The 12259-nt window shown below is 37.6% G+C and overlaps 1 protein-coding gene across 1 annotated transcript in view; it reads left to right on the forward strand.

The window, feature by feature from the left end:
- The window catches only part of NCKAP1 (NCK associated protein 1), a 472154-nt gene that overhangs the window by 136642 nt on the left and 323253 nt on the right, over nucleotides 1–12259 (forward strand). The window contains exons 7-9 of the mRNA XM_053698543.1: nucleotides 1260–1397; nucleotides 3191–3239; nucleotides 5913–6069. Coding sequence (XP_053554518.1) covers nucleotides 1260–1397; nucleotides 3191–3239; nucleotides 5913–6069 — 344 coding nt within the window. The remainder of the gene's footprint in view (nucleotides 1–1259; nucleotides 1398–3190; nucleotides 3240–5912; nucleotides 6070–12259) is intronic.

Below are 12259 nucleotides of genomic sequence, written 5' to 3' on the forward strand. Positions count from 1 at the left end.
TTAGTATAGGGTAGGGCTTTTTTTTATTTTGGGGGGCTTTTTTATTTTGTTAGGGGGATTAGATTAGGTGTAATTAGTTTAAAATATCTGTAATTTCTTTTTTATTTTCTGTAATTTAGTGTTTGTTGTTTTTCGTAATTTAGTTTAATTTAATTGTAATTAATTGTAGGTATTTTATGTAATTAATTTAATGATAGTGTAGTGTTAGGTGTAATTGTAACTTAGGTTAGGGTTTATTTTACAGGTAAATTTGTACTTATTTTAGCTAGCTAGTTATTAAATAGTTAATAACTATTTAATAACTATTGTACCTAGTTAAAATAAATACAAAGTTGCCTGTAAAATAAAAAATAAATCCTGAGATAGCTACAATGTAACTATTAGTTATATTGTAGCAAGCTTAGGGTTTATTTTATAGGTAAGTATTTATTTAGTTTTAAATAGGAATAATTTATTTAGATGTATTTAAATTATACTTAAGTTAGGGGGGGTTAGGGTTAGGTTTAGGGGTTAATAACTTTATTATAGTGACGGTGACATTGGCTGCGGCAGATTAGGAGTTAATAAATTTTAATATAGTTGCGGCGACGTTTGGGGGGGCAGATTAGGGGTTAATAAATATAATGTAGGGTTCGGCGATGTTTGGGGCAGTAGATTAGGGGTTCATTAGTATAATGTAGGTGGCGGCGGTGTCCGGAGCGGCAGATTAGGGGTTAATATTATGCAGGTGGCAACGATGTCGGGGGCGGCAGATTAGGGGTTAAGTGTAAGATTAGGGGTGCTTAGACTCGGGATTCATGTTAGGGTGTTAGGTGTAGACGTAAAAAGTATTTCCTAATAGGAAACAATGGGGCTGCGTTAGGAGCTGAACGCTGCTTTTTTGCAGGTGTTAGGTTTTTAGGTTTTTTTTCAGCCAGCTCAGCCCCATTGTTTCCTATGGGGAAATCGTGCATGAGCACGTTACACCAGCTTACCGCTGACTTAAGCAACGTTGGTATTGAGGTGAGATGTGGAGCTAAATTTTGCTCAACGCTCACTTTTCTGAGGCTAACGCCGGCTTGCAGAAAACTCATAATACCAGCGTTGTCTTAAGTGAGCGGTGAGAAAAAAAGGCTCGTTAGCACCGCACACCATTACCGACAAAAACTCGTTATCTACTTACTTTAGAAACAAATATAAAATAAAATATGCAGACAAGTTTTATTTTTTATGTCTTCTCTCAAAAAAATAAATATTTCTCCCCCTCCCCCCCACCCCAGTCTCTATCAGATGCACTAATTTCACTACAGATGGTTTATCCTCGAAGAAATCTCTCAGCTGACCAGTGGAGAAATGCACAGCTCCTCAGCCTTATAAGTGCTCCAAGTACAATGTTAAACCCTGCACAATCAGACACGGTATGATTCTGTATCCAAACTGAGAAAATGTGTGTATATATACAGTATGTGTGTGTATTTATGTATTTATGTATTTATGTATATATATATATATATATATATATATATATATATATATATATATATCACATATAGTACAATATTCCTTTAAAGGGATATTTCAGTCAAAATTTAACTGCACTTTGATGAATTACATATTTAATAGAAACATATTTTGCAATATAAATGTATTGGCAAAAATGTTTCTAGTAAAAGTTATCACTGTTTTAGTGTTAACAATTTTCTCTGCATGTAAAGTATAGTTAGATATTCTCAGTGTACCAGCATTTTAAATACTGCAGCTGGGGCTGTATCATGTCAGCAATTAACAAATTGAGTCATTACCAGATGGCACAAGCACCTTAAGGGACATTAAACACTTTGAGATGGTAATATAAAATGATAAATTGTATATAATAAAACAACTCTGCAATATACTTTCATTATTTATTTTGTCCTCTTTGCCTGTAATTCCATTCTGAAATTGTGAGCTTTGCAGTTCCTGTTAGAAATGGAAGTGCAGAACACTGTTAAATCCAGCACAACCATTGGCTGCACACTCTAGTGACCTATTTATAATGGTCCCTAATTGGCCACAGCAGAGAAGGTAACACAAGTTACAACATGGCAGCTCCCAGTGTTTTATAGACACTAAAACCTTACACTTATTTTGTCACTTTTTAAACAACTAATGAAACTTTAAAAAATACATCTACATGTTAGTCATGGACTAATCTTTTCTTTGAATGCATCATTCTATCTTACATGTATTTAGTGTTTAATGTCCCTTTAGGCTTTTAACTTTTGAAACTGCTATAGGTTTTATTAAAATCATTTATGCTAATACATGTTTAAAGGGACATAAAACAAGTTGGGATAGAGACAAAATAATATATGTACTTTAATTAATTTACCTGCAAAATTATACTGCAGTGCCTCGCCATTAACCCTTTCTTTTTAGTTTCTAAATTGTAAAGCTCTAACTCCCCCCAACACAATTCCTTTTATAGCTGTATCTATGTTTATTGCTCTTTTGGTAAAATGCTAAAGTGAATAGTGATTATCTGTTGGAGCAAGCCTAGAAGCTGTGAACTCAGTTGAAATACAATGCCTGTGTCGAAACACTGATAAGAGGGGTGGAGTTAGCTGCCTCAGGCAGCTTAGCTATGCAATTCATTTTACTTATATTATTTTAAAATACTTGCCAGCAATTTTTAAACAATTTTTTTATGCAAACTATTTAAAGTTAATTAGCCCTTTTAGGATATGCACAGATCTCAACCTGTTTTATGACACTTTAAGAAAAAATGTTTCTATTCAGAAGTGAAATGCATCCATGTGGAATGTCCCCTTAAGTGTACTACATCATCTTGGTATCACTCTTACTGTCTCATGGGAAATGGCTATTACTTGTGGATGGTGGAAGTTTAGCCAGACTAAAGTTATACAGCATTTAATAGATTTATTGCAATCATTTCTATTTTGTTTTTGTCTGCATCTGCTAATTTTAGGATTTTATTAATCTCTGGAACCAGAAAGCCACAGTAATTTAACTTTTGCCTCTTCCTTTTGTTTTAAAGCAATCTACATATAACTGTATATACAAACATGTTCCATAATCATGCTGTGAGCTAATTTTGATATGAAGTGTGGCTACTTAATTGATTAGTAGTTTTATATAACTTATCAATTGATCAGTTCTGCAGGCACAGCATGGGGAAAAAAATTCTTTTTTTTTTTTTTTTTTAAAATAGATGCCATGTGAATATCTTTCGTTGGATGCCATGGAAAAATGGATAATATGTAAGTACATAATATTAAACAATTAGTGTGACTCACTTTATTATATATATTTACTCCGTGCATATATAAGTTATATTTACACTATACTGTAGTCTATTAAGTGTGCAATAGCATTATCTCTCTAAAAAAACAAAAAAAAAAAAACTATGCACATTAGTTAAAAAAATACTATTGCTAAAAAGTGCTAACCATCATCTGAGCTTTCAGTGAGTCATAATCTTCTTGCTGGTGGTGTGTGTATATATAGGTTTGTATATATGTGTATTCATGTGGTATTCAAACTTTGGTACTGACTTCACGCTATCTGTGAGAGAAAACAAGATAGCTGAAATTTTAAACATACAAGGACTTCCCTGAAACACATGTTTTGAAATCTTATGCCTGGTCTTTTTCCCAGGGTCCTGTTGAGAGGATATACTGTTACAATCAAATTAGTCCTAGTTGGCATGGAGTCCTAGTTCACATGGCGTTAAGCCAGCATGATGGGTAGGGATATATGAGGATGGGGAACTTTCCTTGAAGTCTTCTCAGATTTTCTTCCTATACCAAGTAGGCAAAGGGCATTTGCTCCACCAGTATCTGAAAAGGATACTGCAGTTTAAGACATAGGTTTTTTGGTAATTATAAATGTGCTACTATATATAAGGGGGTGCATCTGTAGGTGCGCAACACATAATCCACAGGTAAAATAGACATTACCCAGCAGCTGTGGGTAAAGCCTGATGAAAGATCATACATCAGGCTTTACCCGGGTAATCATAGGATTACCCAAACACTTCTGAATAAAGCTGATTAGCTTTATCCAGTGGGCTCTAAAACGCTGCGATTTTGGTGCAAATGCTCATTCATTTACGGGAGGTCAAGGTTTCAAAAGATGTCCTTGCAAAGGTAATTGCACAAGCAAAACAATGCAAATGCAGATCTTCAGGAATTCTATGTGATTCTAAATGTCACTCAAGCTTGTCCTTTTCAAACAAGTAGCCACAGACCCATTCTTGTGTACACTTTTCATTTTGTTAGTAATACTTTTCAAAATAGCTGTGCACTTTGCTGTTGGTGTAGCAAAACATATACAAATGTTTCAGGTAGTTTTATTTCCTAGATTTAAGCTGTTACTCAGTGGTGTTCTCCTGACTCTGTGCATTTTGCTGTTGGTGTAACAAATATTGAACTTGAGCGCTGTGATTAGCTTTATCCAGAAGCATTTGGGTAATCCTAGGATTACCCGAGTAAAGCCTGATGTATAATTTTACATAGGGCTTTACCCGCAGCCACTAGGTAATGTCAGTTTTACCCAGGTAATCCTAGGATTACCTGGATATTGGACTTTACCTGCAACATATATATTTGAAAAACCCTGACTTGGAGTGATCACAACTTTGATCGTTGTTTTTAGAAGGTATAATGTCTTTTCAAGTCAGGGGGCTCAAGGTCAAGTCATGAGTCATTGTGAAAGTCTGTCGAGTCACAAGTTTTCTCTGATTATGATTAGTCCACAACCCGGGATATTCATCTTACTGGTTCTCAAATGATTTTTTTTAACTCTCCCTATTTAGCTGATTGTAGTGTAAAGTCTATATTTAAATTTATTACCTGACTAACTTTTCATATTCCAACCCTAACTATGAGTGGGTTAATGTTGACTCATGTGCCAGTTGGTATTGTGTTTAAATGTTCACCATGTTTGTCTAGAGCAGTGCTGAGCAACTTATGACCCTTAGAAGTTTCCCCTTCAAAAGCCATTCTTTTTCTGCATGTACCTTCTACACCTGTCCCTTCCCAGTTACTCACTATCCATGTTAAAAGCTGCAAACACAACAATAGCTAAGTTATACTTTTATAGTACAAATAATGGGACATACAACTAAATTTCAAATCCACAGCAGTTACATTAGAGTGTTCTTTGCTTGTTTTGGGTGTCTTTTTTTTTTTTTTTTTTTTTTTTCCTTGTATTTTTTTTTCTTGTGTATGCAACCAAGTGAGCATTCTCTGGTATTCATTTAAAGGGACACTCAAATCAAAATAAAGTTTTATGATTCAGAAAGAGCATGCAGTTTTTAGACATTTTCCAATTTACTTCCATTATCCAATTTTGTACAGTCTTTTTATATTCACAATTTCTGAGGAACACAATTCTACTGAGCATGTGCACAAGCTCACAGGGTATACGTATACTAGTCTGTGATGGGCTGATGTCTGTCACATGATACAGGGGGCTGGAAAATGGGAGAAAATAAAAATTTTTTTACTGCTATTTTGAAATTTAGAGTAGGTGTTATTGAATTGCATTTTTATTATGCAATTGTTAATTATTCAGCTCTACTGCATTTAATGGTCCTTGAAGTGTGTGTGGCCCCTTAGTACCTGTAATATCATGCTTCTAACAAAATTTTAAATTAACGTCTATGTATTTAAAATTGACTTATGTCCCTCGTACATAGTGTATTTTGTGTAGCCTGTTTGTTGTTCTTCAGACTTTCAACAAAACTTTTTTGTTTTTTGAGCAGTTTTATGAAGTCACAATCCATCTCATCATTTCATCTTCTGTTTTCTTTTAAAAATCTAGAATAGCTAGAAAAATGGGCTATAAATGTCTGTGCTCGGCAGTTGCAAAATATTTCATTATAGTAACTTTATTTTTAAACCAGGTTTTTGTATTTTGTTTTCTTTCAGTTGGATTTATTTTGTGCCATGGTGTACTGAACACGGATGCCACCTCTTTGAATCTTTGGAAACTTGCTCTGCAGAGCAGCTCATGTCTTTCTCTGTACAGAGATGAAGTTTTCCATATTCACAAGGCAGCAGAAGATCTCTTTGTGAACATCAGAGGGTATGTAAGCATCTAAGCAACTATTGCATTTCAATGTCTGATTTTGTCTTTTACTAAAACCTGTATTGTCTAACTATTTAAAAATGTAAAACCTACAATAATTGTTACTGCTATTTAGTATATTGATGGGATGTGGCAAAGAAGTTCCTCAGGGTAGCATTTTTTTATTACATCAGTGGGGTGTCTCTAAACCCTATCTCTACAAGATGGTGCTGGCAATTTGTGGAGTTTTTTTTTTCTTTTGAGCAAACATATACTGTATGCCCAGCTTTATTATTATTTTTTAATATATTCTTTTATTGAGGTTTTTAGCAAAGTACAGAAAAATAAATTGTCAGGTTACAATACTACCAGTAATAACGACAAACATTAAAACATGTGATCTTTACATACACTAATTGGTCGCCGTTAGATTAAAAAAACGTATATTTAGAATCTATGGAACAAAAAAGGTTCAAACGGAACTTCTTGAAGAACCTTAAGAACCAGGTTTAAGCTCCATGGCGGAGCAACAGTTTTAAACACAGGCTTGGATCTAACCAAAGCCTGACCAAATGCCTGAACGTCTAGAATACCTGCCAGACGCTTGTGCAAAAAAATAGACAGAGTAGAAATCTGTCCCTTTTAAGGAATTAGCTGACAACCCTTTTCTCAAAAACATCTTGGAGAAAAGATAATATCCTGGGAATCCAGACTTTACTCCATGAGTAACCCTTGGATTCATAACAATCAGATATTTACACCATATCTATGTTCAATTTTCCTAGAGACAGGCTTTCATGTCTGTATTAAAGTATCAATGACTGACTCGGAGAAGCCATGCTTTGATAACATCAAGCGTTCAGTCTCCAGGCAGTCCATCTCAGATTGATTATATTTAGATGGTTGAAATGACCCTGAGGTAGAGGGACCTGTCTCAGAAGCAGAGACCGTGATGGAAAGGATGACATGTCCACCAGATCTGCAACCAGGTCCTGCGTGGCCACGCAGGCGCTGTCAAAAACACCAAAGTCCTCTCCTGCTTGATCTTGACCTCCGGAGGAAATTCCCACTCCCCCGGAAGAAAAGTCTAACGACTTTAGAAAATCCACCTCCCAGTTCTCAACACCTGGGATATGGACAGCTGATAGACAAGAGTGAGTCTCTGTCCAGTGAATTATTTTAAGACTTCTAACATCGCTAGGGAACTTCTGTTCCCCCTTGATGGTTGAAGTAAGCCACAGTCGTGTATATTGTCCGACTGAATATGATGTACCTCAGAGTTTCTAACTGAGGCCAAGTCTGAAGAGCATGGAATATCGCTCCCAGTTCCAGAATATTTATTAGAAGGAGGGTCTCCTCCTAAGTCCACTATCCCTGAGCCTTCAGGGAGTTCCAGACTGTATCCCAACCTAAAAGGCTGGCATCTATTGTAACAATTGTCCATCTGACCTGCGGAAGGTCATACCCTTGGACAGATGGACTCGATATAGTCACCAGAGAAGAGAATCTCTGGTCTCTTGGTCCAGATTTAACAGGGGGACAAATCTGTGTAATCCCCGTTCCTCTGACTGAGCATGCATAGTTGCAGCGGTCGGAAATGTAGGCGTGCAAACGGTACTATGTCCCTTGCCGCTACCATTAAGCCGATTTCATTCATGTACTGAGCCACCGAAGGGCGCGGATGGAATGAAGAACACGGCAGAAATTTAGAAACTTTGACAACCTGGACTCCGTCAGGTAAATTTTCATTTCTACAGAATCTATCAGAGTCCCTAGGAGGGAAACCCTTGAGATTGGGGATAGAGAACTCTTTCCTTGTTCACTTTCCAGCCATGTGATCTCAGAAATGCCAGTACTACGTCCGTATGAGACTTGGTAATTTGGATGTTTGACGCCTGTATCAGGATGTCGTCTAACTAAGGGGCCACTTCTATGCCCCGCGGCCTAAGGACCGCCAAAGCGACCCCAGAACCTCCATAAAGATTCTTGGGGCTGTAGATATCCCAAAGGAAAGAGCTACAAACTGGTAATGCCTGTCTAGAAAGGCAAACCTGAAAAACGATGGTGATCTTTATGCATCATAATGTGAGGATAAGCATCCTTCAAATCCATTGTAGTCCTCTATTGACTCTCCTGGATCATAGTTAAGATGGTACGAATAGTTTCCATCTTAAATGACGGAATTCTGAGGAATTTGTTTAAGATCTTTAGATCCAAAATAGGTCTGAAGGTTCCCCTCTCCTTGGGAACCACAAACAGATTTGAGTAAAACTCTGTCCCTGTTCCTCTCTTGGAACTGGATGGGTCTCGTACACAATGTAAGAATGCCTCCTTCTTTATCTGGTTTGCAGATAATTGTGAAGGCGAATCTCCCCTTTTTTGGGGGGGGAATCTTTGAAATCCAGAAGATATCTCTGGGATAAAAATTCCAATGCCTAGGGATCCTGGGCATCTCTTGCCCACGCCTGGGCGAAGAATGAAAGTCTGCCCCCTATAGGATCCGTTACCGGATAGGGGTCCGTTCCTTCATGCTGTCTTAGAGGCAGCAGCAGGCTCCTTGGCCTGCTTATCTTTGTTCCAGGTCCGGTTGTCTCCAGACCGTCTTGGACTGAGCAAAAGTTCCCTCTTGTTTTGCCTTAGAGGAAGTGGATGCCACACCTGCCTTGAAGTTTCGAAAGGCACGAAAATTAGACCTTTTTGGCCCTCGATCTGGACCTGTCCTGAGGAAGGGCATGACCTTTTTCCTCCAGTGATATAAGCAATAATCTCCTTCAAACCAGGCCCGAATAGGGTCTGCCCCTTGAAGGGAAGTTAAGTAGCTTATTTATTAAAGTCACGACAGCTGACCATGATATAAGCCATAGCGCTCTGCGTGCCAGTATAGTAAAAAACAGAATTCTTAGCCGTTAGTCTAGTCAAATGAACAAAGGCATCAGAAACAAAAGGAATTGGCTAGCTTAAGTGCTCTAAGCTTGTCAAATATATTCATCCAATGGAGTTGCTACCTGTAAAGCCTCATCAAGAGGCTCAAACCAGAACGCCGCAGCAGCAGTGACAGGAGCAATGCATGCAAGGGGCTGCAGGATAAAACCTTGTTGAATAAACATTTTTTATCCATTGGATCTAAAAAAGCACAACTGTCCTCGCCAGAGGTAGTGATACGCTTAGCTAGAGTAGAAACTCTTCTCTCCACCGTAAGTCCCGTGTGGTGGCAACTATTAGAAAACATTCTTCTAAAAAATAGGAGGGGAAGAGAACTGCACACCTGGTCTATCCCATTCCTTATTAAAAATTTTAGTAAACCTCTTTAGGTATTGGAAAAACATCAGTACACACCGGCACTGCATATTATTTATCCAGTCTACACAATTTCTCTGGCACTGCGATTGTACACATTCATTCAGAGCAGCCAAAGCCTCCCTGAGCAACAAGTGGAGGTTCTCAAGCATAAATTTTAAATGTAGAAATATCAGAATCAGGTTAAATCATCTTCCCTGAGTCAAAAATATCACCCACAGACTAAGCATATTGTGAGGTAGTATCAGACATGGTTCTTAAAGCGTCTGTATGCTCTGTATCTACCCCCAGAGCTATCTTGCTTTCCTTTAATTTCAGGTAGTCTGACTAATACTGCTGCCAGAGTATTATTCACCACCTTTGCCATGTCTTGTAAAATAAACGCTATAGGCGCCCTTGATGTACTTGGCGCCATTTGAGCGTGAGTCCCTGGAGCGGGAGTCGAAGGGTCTGACACGTGGGGAGAGTTAGTCGGCATAACTTCCCCCTCGACAGAATACCCTGGTAAAATAAACGCTATGGGTGCCCTTGATGTACTTGGCACCATTTGAGCGTGAGTCCCTAAAGCGGGAGTCAAAGGGTCTGACACGTGGGGAGAGTTAGTCGGCATAACTTCCCCCTCGACAGAATCCTCTGGTGATAATGTTTTTAAAAAACAAAAAAATGATCTTTATTGTTTAACATGAAATCAGTACATCTGGTACACATTCTAAAATGGGGTTCCACCATGGCTTTTAAACATAATGAACACAGAGCTTCCTCTATGTCAGACATGTTAGAACAGACTAATAATGAGACTAGTAAGCTTGGAAAACACTTTAAATCAAGTTAACAAGCAAATATAACAAACGTTACTGTGCCTTTAAGAGAAACAAATTTTGTCAATTTGAAAAAACAGTGAAAAAAAAGGCAGTAAATCAAACAAATTTTTTACAGTACATGTAATAAGTTAACAGAGCATTGCACCCACTTGCAAATGGATGATTAACCCCTTAATGCAAAAAACAGATAAAAAAAACGACATAGACGTTTTTTTAACAGACACAACAAAACTGCCACAGCTGAGCTGTGGATTACCTTCCCTATAAACGATTTTGGAAGTCTTTTTAGCCCTTTAGAGATGTCCTGTAGTATTCATGGGACTGCTGAGGGAATCTGATGATTCATTTTGTAATTTTAACTGCGCAAAAAAGCGCTAAATTAGGCCCCTCCCACTCATATTACAACAGGGAGAAACCTCAGTTAACTGTTTCTATGCAAAATTTAAGCCAGCCATGTGGAAAAATTAGGCCCCAATAGGTTTTATCACCAAACATATGTTAAAAAACGATTAAACATGCCAGCAAACGTTTTAAAACACATTCTTATAAGAGTATGTATGTCTATTAATAAGCCTGATCCAGTCGCTATCACTGTATTTAAGGCTCTATTTACATTACTTCGGTATCAGCAGCATTTTCTTAGTCAATTCCATTCCATAGAAAAATATATTACTGCACAAACCTTAGCATATATCTCTATCAATCAGCCTGGTACCAGTCGCTTTCACTGCATTTAAGGCTGTACTTACATTACTTCGGTATCAGCAGTATTTTCTCAGTCAATTCCATTCCTTAGAAAAATATTTTACTGCACATACCTTATTCGCAGGAAAACCTGCACGCCATTCCCCCTCTGAAGTACCTCACTCCTCAGAATGGGTGAGAACAGCAAATGGATCTTAGTTACGTCTGCTAAGATCATAGAAAAAACGCAGGCAGATTCTTCTTCCAAATACTGCCTGAGATAAACAGCACACTCCGGTGCCATTTAAAAATAACAAACTTTTGATTGAAGAATAAACTAAGTATAAAACACCACAGACTCTCACGACCTCCTATCTATGTTGAGGCTTGCAAGAGAATGACTGGTTATGGCAGTTAGGGGAGGAGCTATATAGCAGCTTTGCTGTGGGTGGACTCTTGCAACTTCCTGTTGGGAAGGAGAATATATCCCATAAGTAATGGATGATCCGTGGACTGGATACACTACAAGAGAAATAAATTTATCAGGTAAGCATAAATTATGTTTTTAAATCAACTTTAGCATATTGGTAACTACGGTGTTGTTCACTCATGGACCCGCTGGAAAACTAAAGTCAAGTCATATGGTAGTTACGTTAGAGGCCCCTCTTGGGCCATTTGAATAACTGTAAATAATCTTTAAAGGGACACTGAACCCAAATTTTGTCTTTAGTGATTCAGATAGAGCATGACATTTTAAGTAACTTTCTAATTTACTCCTATTATCATTTTTTTTTCATTCTCTTGGTATCTTTATTTGAAATGCAAGTTTAGATGCCGGCCCATTTTGGTGAACAAACTGGGTTGTTCTTGCTGATTGGTGGATAAATTCATCCACCAATAAAAAAGTGCTGTCCAGAGTTCTAATAAAAAAAAAAAAGGCCTAGATGCCTTCTTTTTCAAATAAAGATGGCATGAGAACGAAGAAAAATTGATAATAGGAGTAAATTAGAAAGTTGCTTAAAATTGCATGCTCTATCTGAATCACAAAAGAAAAAATCTGGGTTCAGTGTCCCTTTAAGTTCGTAGCTAGGGATATGAATAAAAATAATGTTGGGCAATTATTATAGTAAGGAGCGTGGGAGCAAGACCATTAATAGTGCAGTGATTGCCACATACTGAGGTGAGTTAGGGAGTGTCAATTGGAGAGAGCGGCCTTATATAGTCAAACAAGATCAGAAATGTCCAATTCTGATTTTTAGGGGGGGGTAGGTTCAGTCTAATAGAGAGAGAGATAAGGGGTCAACTAGGGTTGCATTTGTGGATCGATATTAGCTATAGTGTATAACTTGTATCTCATACACAAGGTAGACTAGTAGCCTCTATATATCTGCATTTATAAATTTGGT

This window comes from Bombina bombina, chromosome 1 (assembly GCF_027579735.1).
Source record: "Bombina bombina isolate aBomBom1 chromosome 1, aBomBom1.pri, whole genome shotgun sequence".
NCBI lineage: Eukaryota > Metazoa > Chordata > Amphibia > Anura > Bombinatoridae > Bombina > Bombina bombina.